This window comes from Cyclospora cayetanensis, unplaced genomic scaffold, assembly GCF_002999335.1.
Source record: "Cyclospora cayetanensis isolate NF1_C8 unplaced genomic scaffold, CcayRef3 CcayRef3_contig_104, whole genome shotgun sequence".
NCBI lineage: Eukaryota > Apicomplexa > Conoidasida > Eucoccidiorida > Eimeriidae > Cyclospora > Cyclospora cayetanensis.
The window spans coordinates 87086-101844 of NW_020312042.1; the positions used below are offsets into that span (position 1 = coordinate 87086).

General features: G+C 47.9%; 2 protein-coding genes across 2 annotated transcripts; one reads left to right on the forward strand and one right to left on the reverse strand.

Moving 5' to 3' along the window:
* Positions 1-300: 300 nt before the first annotated feature.
* On the reverse strand, positions 301-1792 carry LOC34619778 (alanine dehydrogenase). The gene is made up of 3 exons (XM_022733055.1): positions 1574-1792; positions 970-1371; positions 301-822 (listed from the first exon to the last, which is right to left on the reverse strand). The coding sequence occupies exons 1-3, from the start codon at positions 1790-1792 to the stop codon at positions 301-303; spliced, it is 1143 nt and encodes a 380-aa protein (XP_022588519.1).
* Positions 1793-10073: 8281 nt separating this feature from the next.
* Positions 10074-12233, forward strand: LOC34619777. Its single transcript, XM_026338572.1, has 5 exons — positions 10074-10364; positions 10626-10817; positions 11045-11289; positions 11425-11740; positions 12078-12233. Exons 1-5 carry the CDS (start codon positions 10080-10082, stop codon positions 12231-12233), a joined length of 1194 nt encoding a protein of 397 aa, XP_026194357.1. The 5' UTR covers positions 10074-10079.
* The last annotated feature ends 2526 nt before the right edge of the window (positions 12234-14759 follow it).

The following is a 14759-nucleotide window of genomic DNA, read 5'->3' on the forward strand; positions in this document are numbered from 1 at the left end:
GCTCTTTCTCGTCCCTGTGGCGTTGTAGAACGCACTGAATGATGGAAAAAGGGCCCCGATGATTGTCCTTCACCTGCAGGTGTTGTGGAAATGCTGCTCGCTTAAAGGATAACCTTTGGCGCAATCTGCCAGAGGATAATATGGTCACTAAGAGCACCACATGGGCTCAGCAAACGGCAAGGCACAGCAATTCATCCAACATAGACTATTGGATTTCTGAACACACAAATAGACTTGAGCGCAACCATCCAAAAGCAAATCTCCTCACTAGGAGATGCTTCAGCACATTAGTGTTCTCACTCATGCGGACAAAACAGGTTTGAGCCCCCCATCGGGTAATTCTCGCAATTCAAAAACAGGAAGATCAAAGGCCTCCCCAATTCCTTTATGAATCACCTTGCCTTCTAGGATATTAATGCCCTTCCTTAAAGCCTTGTTTTTTGCGCATGCTTCCCTCCATCCCAGATTAGCAAGTTGCACGATATAAGGAATCGTTGCATTTGTCAGAGCGGTGGTAGAGGTAACAGGAACAGCTCCAGGCATGTTCGCCACCCCGTAGTGCACGATGTTGTTTACCGTGTAGATTGGTGCTTCGTGATATGTCATTCTGCTGGTCTCGCAGCAGCCTCCGTGATCAACTGCGACGTCCACTATGACAGTGCCTGGCTTCATCAGGTTTAAGTGGTCCTTGCGGAGGATCTTGGGGGTCCGATACCCAGGCAGCAGTACTGCACCAATCACTAAGTCAGTAGTCAGTAGCTCCTCCTTCAGTACTTCCTCACACGAATAACGGGTTGTGCAGTTCCGCGGCAGGATATCGTCCTAACACAGCCGGTACCAACATCAGTATGCGCAATTTACGCGAAAAGGGACAAAATATATACTTTGAGCAACAAGAAAGTAGACTGTCCTGATGCAGTACATTTACCGCCTACAGTTTAGCGCTCGTTCCAGTGTGCAGTTGCTTACAAGGTATCTGAGTCTGGGAAGGCTCTTGTCCATGATAACAACATTAGCTCCAAAACCTGCTGCAGCTTTTGCTGCATTCAGTCCAACAACACCTCCTCCTATGATTAAAACCTTTCCATGCGGCACCCCGGGAACCCCGCCAAGCAACACACCTTTCCCACCGGTGCTGGATGAAAGGTAGTGCATACCCTCTTGTATAGCCATTCGCCCAGCCACCTCTGACATAGGCTCCAGCAGGGCCAGGACTGAGCCCGCTTCCTCTACTGTTTCGTAAGCAATGCAGACAGCTTGAGTCTGGATCATTGCCTCAGTTAGTTGCCTGCTAGCCGCGAAATGAAAGTATGTAAACACTATTTGCCCACTGCGAAAGTAGATGAACTCTTCAGGCATCGGTTCCTTCACCTGGGAAGGAAACAACAGACATACCATTACATGCTTGCCACTGATTTCCCATTGGCTATCCGACTGCTTTCCTAGTTATCTAGCCCCTCTTCCCAATTCAGCTGTATCCGCTTCAGAATCAAAGAGCCGCAGATGTGCACATTAAGCACACCATCATCCTGTTGACTTAACAAGTTATAGCAGAGACCATCATTTTGCTCACCTTGACTATCATATCAGCTCTACCAAAGATTTCCCTCGGCGAGTCCACGATTTCCGCCCCTGCTTGCACATATTGCGCATCCGCTGCTCCTGCGGCTAGGCCAGCTCCCTTTTGGATTAACACCGTGTGCCCATTACGCACGAGCTCAGCTACTCCCCATGGTAGTAGGCCTACCCTCCCTTCTTGGGGCTTTGCCTCTTTGGGGCACCCGACAATCATCTTGATGACAACGACTGGGAGTTGCTCACAGCCCTCGTGGTGTGCGATACCTGGGCTCTTATAAGTCAGGTGGAAGATCTCTGGTGTGTCTGCGCCTGAAATCTTAGCAGTTGTCCAAAGTCAGCGTTGCGCAATAAAAGCGACCGTTAGTGCTCTGAAAAGCCAAATAGCCATCGGCAGGCAGGTGACCACGGGTAGCCGTCCAGCTGACTGACGCTGTCATTAGGAGCGAATAATACACCTTCGAACATGATTCGGGTAAAAACGTACTAGATAGGGTTTAAATTATTTGTAATATAGTAAGAGCACAGTAAATGCCGGTTTGCTTCTTCCTCCTCCCATCCCCACCACCGGGCTGTTTGTCGATGCTTGCTCAACGCTCGAAGCATCTACACGTTTCCCGTTTTTCTCAGTCTCCTGTGTGTCTGCCTGTCTATCTCTTTGTATCCTCTAGAAATTATCTTGGGTTGAGTGTCACTGACCCTCTTCAACAAAGGTTTCACACTTGCTCAGAGCCATGTAGCTGTTTCGTATAAAATAATAACTGCGGGGCCTCTGGACCGCATTGGAATCAAGCAACCAGATTTGGCTGGTGGAAACCACCAAAATCTATTTGCTGCTCTCATAGCACCACAGATTTACTACGTAGAAGTACTAAATATCCCACCAAAATTTCATTCCGAGCCCACAGAAATTAAGTGGCATGTAATATCAAGATGCAGCTTGAAGATATAGATCCGGCATCTGATACAACTTTGTGCTATGCTCCTGGTTTCGCAAGAGGCATGATGTGATGCACCTTTTCTCTGCTGACTACCCTTACGTAAAGCAGTAGATGCGATACCACCAATGCCATACAGCTAGGGCTGGACCAGTGTGTGTCTGCAGTTCAAAGGAAGGTCTCAAACCTTAAACCCTTTTTCGTCTCCACAGGAACTAACGTAAGGAACGTAAGGATCCACAAACAAACAAAGATTGGGAGATGCACCTAATGTATCGCATTTTCACGAAGAAGAGTCAACAGAAAATTCCCCAAACTTTTAAAGATTGTCAGTATTATGTACATACCGGTACACATATATGTCATCAAACTCTGCGCAAGCCGAGCACTCTGGAGTGCACACTGCCGACAAATTATTGTGGATTTTCTTGAATGGCGGATACGCTTGCTCTCGCTATGGCTTAAGGGGTTAGACCACTGTAAGCGAGCAAGATGTATATGGGTATTGACAGAAACTAGGCTAACTTCTGCATTTCAAAACGCATAAATCAAGCAAAATCCGATGCCTTTAGCATATCCAGCCGCTGACGATAGTGTAGATAGGTAAAGCTTTAGAGCAAGAGGCACAAGTTGGACAACTACTACCTAATACTCTTTCCAGAGCAGTTGAAAAAAAGAAGCGTTGGTTCGCAAAGACCACAACGCGAACTAAGAACTGCCTAATCAGTGGTTTATCTCATCCCAGCCGAAGTGTCATGTCAAGTGGTTGTAGGTTCAGCAGTCACTTGGCGATTGAAAGACCGGCCGCTAAGGCACCCACAAATTATAAACTGCGTGAATTTCTCTGGAGCGAATGAGCGAAAGTCCTGAGCCTTTAACTTATGAAAAATAGTGCATTTGTACAGCTCCCCCTAAAACTTTCGTCAAAAAAACACCCAACTCCTGATTGAATACAACCCCAAAAAAGGCATTGAATGCTTTGCAGAAGGAGCTCCCGCCTTTTCCTGCCGCCACCCTCCAGGGTTTTGTACTGAGGGTAGGGGGTCTGCTCAGGTGCGCGTAGACTTACCCTCTATGCACTTTGACGATAAACAGCTAATTGCACATAGCATCTTGGGCAAACGCACACAGCACTACGTCTTTTTGTATCGAGTTGACGGTTTACCGCGGGAAATAAGGTATACAAACAGACAATGTACTTTGTCACCCCTCTCTAAGTCTTGGCTAAATATGATAATTGTAGTAGAAAGCATTGATTCGTACGTCAGCTCTTGACATCTACCTCATGTACACTTCAAAATACGCGCCCTCACGTCCCCTACCTGTCCGTCCCGAGCAACTGCATGCACGGCGTCGGAAGAGTACACGCCGTATTCCTACTCTCCAGGAAAAATGAAACGCGAAACCAGTGCAACCGCAGAAATAAAAGGCTAAAGTAAACAATAGCAAGCAGCGAACGAGGGGCCGGACCTGCACGTTCGCGGCGAAGCGATGGCTCGTTGTCGTCGGTGTGCTGAATGTGTTGGGCTTCTAGTACGAGAAAACAGACTACAAGTAAGCGATAAAAACGAAATTGAATTACCCACTAGCTTAACAGTGCTCTAGCGTCTCGTAGAGCAAATTTTGATTGCGAATTCATGCGGCCCATCCAACATAGTCGACTTCAAAACCTAATACTTTGGTCTCCACATTAGCCTAGGTGTAGAGAACACCTATTTAAGCAATGCACATAGATAAAGGTAATCGTTTCAGGCATTGAGCATGCACTGGGGAACCGAAAACATAAGAAACGCGAAAACGCCATCCACAGCAACTAGCTATGCTAAAGAGAACAAGCTGCAACGAAGCCCAAACCTGCTACTCTGTCAACCACTGAGGCTGGCACTCATCAACAAAGTTCACTGGAAGCTCCTGATGAGTGCGTCGAAGGCGCTTAACAAGCCTGGATTTCATTATTGGGTTTTCTATCGATCCGCCGCCTGCGTGCTAATCGCCTGCCTGCAAGGCAAAGCTCGGAACGAATTGGTTGCTTTGAAACTTTTGTAAGAGTACAACAGCGATAATTCTGTAACACCTCCAACTTTTAGGAAACTTGACAAAGTCAATCAATTAATGCGTGATAGAAATGTAGTTGATCCTAGCCCCCTAACCGGGAACCTCTCCTGAGTAGCTTCTAGTGCGTCTCATACGGCCTACAATCGTCCAAGACCAAATATCCAAGCTCAAAACACACACCCGACCTCCCTTTATTAGCATTAGGCGCTTCTTTCTTCTGAAAGTTCGGCATGCATTTTCATGCAGAAGTCACCTGATCTCTAGATCCCTCCGCTGCTAAAGGTGGCTACCGATTCTGGAATGGAATGCAGGCTACAAGCCCCTCATCGGAGAGGGGCACCTCGGCGTAGGCCAGAGTGCAGGAGGACAAAGGGTAGACGAGTGTAGTGTTGTTGTATGAATCCGCTCATTGCAAAAAAGAAAACAAAGCCAAGCAACAGGATTTTTGTGAGCACGGAGTTTCAAGTGCGGAGAACTGCCCTTGCTGCGCCCGATCTGTCCAGATGCCTCGGAATCCTTTCCAGCGGTCATGTGACAAGCAATGTGTAGGCGGGTCACATGGCATGTTCTAACGCACTGATACACCTCAGATCCCTATCCAAAACGATGCTCCTGGGAAATCAATGAAGCTATTAAACATAAGTAAAAAACAATTGAGCGACCGCTTCAGCGTTGAAAGGGCTGGAGCAAGGGATGAAATGGGTAAATTTACTTAGTCCGTCAACAACTACGTACACATTATTCTGACCCTTGATCTCCGCAGTCCAAATAGAAAATGCATGGAAGGTTCACTAATCTTCATAACGCAAGGATTTAGAAGGCTATCAAAGCTAGATATCAGCTCAGCTTGCATAGAAGGTCTCATCAGCACCGTCCGTCACCTCTATGGTGAAACCAGGCATCATTACGTAGCTGTAGGCATGCTGTTTGTGACCCAACGGCAGGCGCGCATGCGGCCACACCTGTCCATTGTGTAGGTCAATATGCCACAAAGTGCTTAGAAGAAGCACCTGCTGGTCTCCTCAAGACTGTCCATCTTGTCTACGGCGATCGCCATAGGGTCTATGCCTTGACTAAATGAGGCAAAGTGTTGATGCGGGCGTTGCAGCAGCGCAGTAAGACAGGAAGTCCTGGGCTGTATCCCCACTTCGTGGCCCTAAAACTGGTTCTTTATCAGTTTTTTGAACATTCAACCGACGAGCAGTAGTAGTGGGCAAATATCAGGGCGGCAGGTACTCAGACGCTAAGAATTTTTCGAGCTGCCATTAGTCTAGCAGCATTCTGATCGGCCGGCGCCTCTTCTGAAGCTAATCCAGGTCAGCATCAAGCTATGAAATGCAGTATCGGAAGCCGTCACAGCATACAGAGGATATTGAATGGCAGTCGGATGACTCGTGAAAAGAGCAAAGTGCGAAATTCTAGCAGCGGTTGTGGGCATCGCTGGTGCTAGTGCCGGCAGAGGATGGGAGAGGGAGCCAGTGCGTTAGGTTGTAGCCCTTGTACAAGTTTGCTGCAGCTCAGAATTTCCCAATACCTCCTTGTAGCCATTACTTTTGACAAATACACAAAGAAACAGTCTAATTGACACTTGGCTTCACAGACGCATTCTTACGAATCCCCATTCTCCTGGGTGAAGGGCCCATGATCACGACGTTCCACAAGCACACTCGCAAACGTGAGTATATGTTCCCTTGGGACCTGTTAGTGCCTTAGCCAAAATGCAGCACCAAGTCAAATGAGAAGTTACCGGCCTATCACGGAGGAGTGGATGATAATCTACATGGATGAGGCCCTAGTACTAAACAGAAGCCTGAAAGAGCATTTTCAGCACCTACGGCGTGCAGTTCAGTTCCTGCAGGACAAGCAATGGCACTTGAAAGCACGCAGATGTTCGTTTCCAATGAGAAATATTGCGTTTCTGGGAATTATTACTTTGGCTGCAGGTACTGAGCCAAGTCCGGGAAAAGTTAAAGCAATTGCAGCGAGGACTACATCTGAGTTACTCGCAAAGACGTCCCGAAGTTGTATGGACTTACATCTTATTACCACAATTTGTTCCTGGACATGCTCTGATCTATGCCTCTCTCACTGATCTAATTGAAAGAGCGCAGACTGCAAGCTGGACAGAAGAAGCCGATGCTGCGGTCTCTCGACGCCTCCGCGACTCATGATTGTGTAGCGCAACCGCTCGTGGCTGTGGCAATTCACCATTTGTATAGACTTGCTCGAGTCTTATACTTTGATAGTCGGGCGGTCGCTACTATTCTCGAAAGGCAGAAAAAAACAAAGGGTTTAGCACTAGCACGTCGAGGATCGCCTTTTATGGTTCAAAGCCAAGCAAGGACTCCGTTAGTTATACCCTCTGCTACGCAGTGTCGGATTTCGCAAGACATATGATGATGCCCTTTATTGGCATGATACGACATATACTACTGTGATAAAGCTTTTACGGCGTTTTTGGATGGCCTGGGATGCGTCCAGCTGCACAGCAGTATGTTCTGTCATCATTAGGTGAACATCAGCTACAGCCGCACGATTTCCTAAACCAGGTCTTTTAAAATGCCGCCTTTGTATCCAAAATTAGTTTGAGTTGACTGCTCATGAATTTGTATTTGGACTGCGGAGACCAAGGGTCAAAAAACATGTATGTAGCTGTTGACGGACATGACAAATCCGCCCACTTCATCCTTTGCTCCAAGTCGTTCAAAGCAGTGGAGGACGCTCAGTTACTTCTTACTTGCGCTTGGGCGTCCCAGTGATTGCCCAGGAGTTACATTCTGGATAGGGATCCGAGGTGTGTCAGTGCGTTATGGCGTGTCTGGGTGACCCGCCTACGCATCGGCTGTCACATAAACGCTGGAAACGACCCCGAGGCGCTTAGACAGACTGACAGAATCATCGGCGCTTCCAAGCAATACCTGAACTTTTTGCTAACACAATCCTAATTGCTTGGTTTTGTTACCCTGCCTGTTTTGAGCGGGTTTGTAGTGTGGAAGCACTTTTTCCTACGCCCATCTGCGGCCTACACTGAGGAGCGCTTCTCTGATCAGGGACTGCCACCTTATTACGCGTCTCATGAAGTTCACCAACTTAGCAGGACCAAATATCCAAGCTGAAAACGCGGCAGACCTTCACTTGCGATGATTCCGTGCTTCACTTTCTTGGGCTTGGTGCATATATCCATGTGTACTGGTCAGCTGGGATGAAGCGGTTTGCATTCATCAGGTTGATCATTTGGAGCTTTCTCACGCATCAGTGGTCGTCGATCCCCCTAAAAGTTGGAGGTGCCACAGAACTATCGCTTTGGCCACCTACACGATACTTAAAGCGAAAAAAGTATTTTCCTGCTTTGCCACGCAGGCAAGCGATTTACAAGAATGCCGAGGACCCATAGGAAGCCGTTAGATTGCTGGATTCTAGGGCTGATGAGCGCCGCCGACGCATCAGACTGAAGCTCAAAGTGTAGCGAATTCTGTTGAGCAGGGCCAGCATCAGTGGTTGATGGAGTAGTAGTTTTTGGCTTCGTTGCCTAAGGGAGAGTTAAAGTTCTGTCTAATTAACAGAGCTAGCTGTTGTGAATGGTGATCCTCGCGTTTCCTGGCAGGTTTCGTTCCCCCGCGCTAGCTCCGCTTGAAATAGCAACCTTTCTTTTTGTATTGTTTGTGAGCTATTCGGTTATTGCTTCTAATATGTCCTGTACACTTAGAGATGTGCTCAGGCACTCTCAGCCTTGTTGCCCCTATATTCATCCTTGTACATACTTTGTGGTTTTGAAGTTGATTATGCTGTATTCACCTGTGATAGTGGCATGCAGAAATTGCTTTTATGAGGAGCAGAGGTACTGCTCACTTCGGCCGCACTTTGATTTCTTTTACACTGCTTTCTTGTATTCTGTCTAATCATAGCAGGGAGCTTCCACATATCAGCTGTCGGACGACAGCTAGCCATCGCTCCGCTGCTGTCGTCTTTTTTCCGTCCCTCGCTCGTTGCTCGCTAGTTTCTGTGCCTCTCTTCTCGTCAGCTACACGTTGTGGATTGATTCGTTTTTTATTTGTATTTACACTTATTCTTGCGTGTTCATCTGCTTGAGAAGTAGTTATAGGGCGGGAACTCTTCTCCTGTCGCACATGCACTTGGTCCCGACGGAGAGGTACAGAGCACAAGGGTCTGTGGATTGAAAGATGTAGGAGGTAGATGTAAAAATGGATCATCTACATTTAAGCACTTTTGACTGTATTATACTTATCTAAGGATTAGAAAGAATAGACCATGTCTGTTCAAATTTCTTCTTTACTGCAGAATGCTTTGAGCTCAATAGAAACGGACGTAACCGCGTCGGTGCGTGAGCATGTGTACGTGTGTGTATGTGTGTGTGTGTAGGGTTGTGCTATACGCGTGTGCAACAAGCTGCGAATACTCCGAGTACTTGGCTAGTGCAGCTATGTGGGCCCTCGCTGCCCCATACCCCGCAAGTCAGGGCACGGATGGAGAAAGTTCCTTGGAAAAACACTCAACAACTTTCATTCAGGTTTGAGCTGAGCTTAAAGTCAAGAGTCACCCTGCGGAAAGCTTCGATCGATCATGACAGACACAGTTTAAGGTGCAGGTGGATGGGAGTGTTTGCAGAATGGAAGGCTGTAAAGATGCGGTTCACATTCCCGATACGTTAAAAATCGCTCGATCGACCTATTGTTTCGGACGATCCTGCACCAAGGTGGTGTGTACCTTCAATGTAATGGTGGATATAGCTACTATCCATCCTTCACACACTACCAAACAATGGAATAGTCCCCGAAACAGAACCGATAGTGTCACCTGAACATACGCTCCCTCTGCATTTATACAGGCAGAAGTGCCAACAACTGATCAGCGCGGAGAGGACAATAACATTTCCTCACTACCAAAAAACGTACGGAGAAAAATTTACCATCCGGGGGTGCACGCAGCGTGCCACTCCAGAGCAACTAGAAAATACAGGCAGTGGTGCACGAGAAAGCATCAGAACCCCTATTTCCGGGGTTTTGTTAAATTTTAATATTGGAAGATGCGAAAAAAGGTAAAATGTTATTTCAGAGGCAACTATCCGCCGTGGGGTAGTCCCATGGCATTCCACGCATCCCCCCCCGCCGACCCAGAGGGAGCCGACGCTGCCGAGGTGCTGTGCATGCAAAAGTAAATGAAGCGGATGTGCAAAATAGAAATTTTGTATGGTTTTGGACAGACAGGCTTCGGGACACTCCTAAGGGCAAGTCGTGAAGACCGCTTCTGACTCGCTGGTAGAGTCATCTGTCTGCTGCATAATTTTGCATATCCTTGGACCTCCGTGTTCTTGATTCGTTTTCGTTGAACTCAGAAACTATTCTTAAGATGATGGGTTCCAAAGGTTCGCGACGGTCGAAATTTATATTCAGTCTGTGGGGGAGTTGGAGGGTTTTGTTGGCAGCGACAGCAGTCAGTGTGCTGCTTTTTGGACTGTGTTCTGTTGGTGCCGCTCCATCTATTATTGACCCTATGAAACACGACATTGGCCTCGTGACACAAGCCACATGGAGCGGAAAGGTGCTAAAATTTAGAGACACAACGGTTTTTACCGTGCTCTTTTACAACCCCGAGGATAAGGGCAGCCGCGAGCTAATAAACGGAGAATACGACAAATTCGCCAAAAAAATGAAGGGCATTGTTAACGTTTTGGCCGTGGATTGTAAAGAAAACCCAACTCTGTGCAAAGACAATGCATCCACCCTGCCTCAGATTATCATCTTCCCCCTGTTCCCGTTGCCACCCTTCCCGCACCAGGCAAGTAAACTCGAAACATGACTACCTTATGCAAATGTGGGAGGTCCACTTGTCAGTATCTTGTTTGACATTATACTGCCATGCGGCGTTTGTGCCAGGGAAGAATAGCAGAAGGCCGTTCTCATCGCGCGCTTTTGCACTTCACTATCCCTCACATTTCTCTTTGCGAACACAAAGCAGCGCTTGCTTATGCTGCTGCTTGGCTGTATTCCCTCAAAGAACCCACCCACCCGTGTATTCTAGGGTCTGATTGTGCTTCAGGGTGAGAAGGACCTGGACAGTCTGTTGAAAGCAGTGCGGCCCCTTATTCCCTCAAATGTAAAGTCTGTGTCCAACCAAAAGGAACTTGACGCCTTCCTTGCCTCCACCGTGCAAATGCCGAAGGTTCTTTTCTTCTCGGATAAGCTCACAAAGCCGTCCCTCTTGGTGAAGGCGCTCAGCAACGCCTTCAAGGTAAACTTCTTTCCGATTTCCGGGGCACTATGGTCTGTGCGGTTTGGCTGGACTATTTGTACCACCTACTGCACCTTGTGGCACTTGGCTTAGCTGTGTGCTTAGCGAGCTACTTTTAGCGTAGCTGGAGCTCCCATTTCCTTAGTCGAACGCGCGTATTGGGACTATTTTTTATTGGGACTATTTTAATTAAATGCCTTCCTCTGTCTACGCTGCCTGTTTTCCAGGACAAATTAGCCTGCGTGCTCCTCAATAGTGCAGCGTTCCCTGAAGCCGTGAAGAAGTACAAGGTGTCGTCTTTCCCTCATTTGGTTGTAGTCAGGAAGGACAAGAAGGACGAGGTGTACAAGGGGGCCTTCGAGTTCCACCAGCTGTTTGACTGGCTCAATGTATTCTCTGAAACTTTCGTCATGGGAGGCGGCTTCTCAGATACCCCCGCTGCAGCCGAGTTCGACCTGGAGCTTCAGCCTTGGTATTGATGTCCCCTTTCCCGCTTCAGCACCTTTTTGTCCTTTGCAGCGTTACCCTTTTGTTGTGGAGGATGACAGACGTGGGTATGTAGAGTGCTGAAGAGATGCTCCTGCGTGCCTCTGATGCATCTCCTCAGGAAGGTCGAAGCGGTTCCGGAGCTCACCAAGCAGTCAAGCCAGGACGTTTGTTTCAAGAAGAGCAACAAATTCGTGTGTGTGGTGCTGGCGAAGAAGGGCCGCAAGTTGACGGAAGAGGAACAGGAAATGATGGAGTCGCTTAAGGCAGACTATGAGGCGCACCAAGGCAAGGGTCCAGACTTCCGCTTCATGTGGATTGACCTGGAAACTGAAAGCGAATGGGCGCAACTTTTCGAACTCAAAAAGGCGCCAAGTGTTGTCGCTATTAACCCTCATAAGAAGGTCCGATTCCTCAAATTGGATGCTGATCTGCCGGTAAGTTGGAGAAAGGGCGTCTTTTTGCGTCGGTAGCGCCTGTTCGTGTAAAGGACAGAGTTTTTTTATCTCTGTAGAAGGCCATTTTCATCCACAGTATGCAGAGGATTGCGTGTAGCCGTCCTTGGTACGACTTTGCCCGCTCAAGCGAGACCGCTGGCGTCTGAAGCAGGTCTCTTGTTAACATAGCTTATTGACGAAGTGCATTCACGAGGCTCGTTTGTATCTTGCTCTGCATGCCCGACTTTCAGTCGAGGCGCCTATTTTATTTGCGTTTGTCTCTTTGAGTACGATGGTTGACTGTCATGGGCTAAGGTGTCTGTTACTGTGCATGCAGCCGACAAAGCCCCACATTCGTAAGATGCTGGGGAATATTTCGAGCGGCGACGCACGTTTTAAGATCGTGCCCCAAGCAAAGGTCCCCAAGTTTGTTGACCGCAAGGACACGAAGGACGAAGCCAAGAAAGCCGAAACGAAGAAGGACGAGCTCTGATCTAGAAGGACTCGAGAACCTTTCATCCATCCCTGGCCTTAAACTGGCTTTTGGCGGATGCTTAATGCATCTTCCAGCTGCGTCGGCGCTCCCTCAGAGGCTCGTAAAGGTGCTCGAGGTCTTGGTAGGGAGAATCGGGCGGCTGCTAGTGGTTGCCCATGATTACCTGTTGCAAGAGTCGATGCCGTGTGAGCGTGATGCATTACAGGGCAGGGGAGTGTTTCAGCCAGGCGCCCTTCTTGCTCCATCAAATGATGAGGAGCTTGCTGCTATTTGCCCCGTCTCGATGCATGTTACTGTATTGAGATGTGAAACCCTTAGGATAACTGGCTGCTCAATGCCAAAAACGGCAGAGGCGCCCTCGCTGGCCTCTCTTTACAAAGTTGACTGGGCCTGTTTCAGAACTCATAAGGGACTCTCTTTAGCTCAGTAGTGCACTCCTAGAGTAGGCCCACACTATTGTGGGATACAGAGGACTGTTGGCCGCCTACGTCCACCGACTAAGGCGTGAGAACGCACGTGGGCGCCACCGGGTTTTACTGGACATATCAAGGGGAAGCTTGTACGCCACATATATAATGTGCGGATTATTCTTTCACTCACTTGGATGGTTCGGGTTCCCCGTAGCCGCTGTGCAGTTGGGTTGAGCGCTACTAGGCGTCCGACTGACTCATTCTGATCTATTTGATTCGGAATTACAGTCCTAAAAGCGAGCAGCATGGAGGCCGCGAGGCATGGACGAATGATAAGGTGCTTCAAGGGGGTGATGTCTTTTGTGAGAGCGCTTATTGAAGGCTTGATCTCGGGTAAGGCTTGGATTTAACCATTGTTGAAGGATCATTGTTAACGAAGAAATCGATGTGATTCTTCAATATCTCACTTCGGAAAAAACCGGGGGAAGGCTCCATGAACTGGTTCCTCTCGGTGACCCATTGCAATGTGGGCCTATGAAGCTTCCTAGCTAGCACATGATCATCACAGCAAGTGGCCTTCTGCCTTGCCCTCATATTTGGATGGGAACGAGGCGCATGCTACTCTTCTACACACTGTGGCGCTAGGGGCCGGTGTGGAAATGTAGTGCCAAATAGTAACAGCAAGAGCTTACAATAACGTGGTTGGCCTGAGATTAGACAGCGATATACGAACGCCTCGAAAGTTTGGCTATATGCCATTCTTGCCTTGTGGAGAACTGGAACAAGTTGAAGTACAAGGCTTTGAATTTTGCAGACGAGTCCTGTTTTTGTTGTTACATGCCACAAGATCTTACTTGACTACAACGAAATCATATCATAGCCGAATCTTAAGAACAGTCGGAAGTCGATCCGTTGCTTTAAGCACCTTAGCCGTGACTGTCGAAGAAACAGTGAACACGAATTAGCAAGTTGCATATCCTAGGTGTAACGCTCCATAAAGGGTACAGCAGGCTATGCTACGCCTTACCACTTCCTACCACACTAAGCAAATTCAGAATTTAAAAGTTGAATATTTGGTTTGGCTCTTTGTGTCTCTTCTTTGCTGCACAATAGGGCTAGTACAGTACACTGGAAATCAAATTGTGTGCCTGGTCGGTAGTTGCAATGCGGAAAATTTTGTGAATGCTCGGAGTGCTTGCCTGGAGGGTGCAGCGAAGCTCATGCAACCGCGCCATCCGTCTCCCCTCGCGCTGTAAGCCCGAGGGATAGGGGCACAGCGAGAAAACGGCCCTTTCGGAAGGTTGCAGACGAACTTTTTACAGAGGTTTTGTGGATTTCGGGGAGCATATGTCTTGCAGAGGAATTCTTAGTCGAAGCGTTTCACCTAGTAGCACCTGATGGTTTGAGTCAGCTGTTCCCTACACATCCACCTGTGAAAGATACACCGGGATGTCACGTTTTCTTGGATAGATTATTCAGCGTCGATCACGCTACATTACAATTTAATGAAATGAGTTTGTGTGTCAACACTCCAAAACCAAACTCTGGCGATGGAGGCTGACGGTGATGCAACACTCACTGGGGCTCCATAAGGCCGACCAGGAAGTCAATTAAACTTTGTCGCTCTAGAGCTAGTAGACGGGCGTGAATTGTCAGCCAATATACTGTTTGAGGGGGTGCCAATGGTGTTATGCCTACTACCAGAATAGAATGACCGCTGTTAATATGGGCAGGCGCTCGAATTTTCATCAGCCACTTGGAGATACACCTCACACCGTGCCCCAAATATTACAAGAAAGGAGAGCACTTTGTGGGGTGCGAACCAAATAAAGAAGCGGTTTAGTAGTGGCTCTATTCACGCATTTGACGTTTGTGTACAGAGATTACTACAGTACCAGCCTCTATAAAAGCCATGACATTGTTTTTGCTGAGATCGGCTAAACAGCAAACTATGCGAGAATTGAGAAACTTAAAGCAAATTAAGAGATCGGCATATTGAGTATTACGAAGCTTTGACTTCCAAACAACGAACAAACGATTCATCAGTGAATCAACGCGTATCTGCGTACAGTGTCAGGTCAGATGGCTTCAGGTTCGACAGCGACTCACCGAA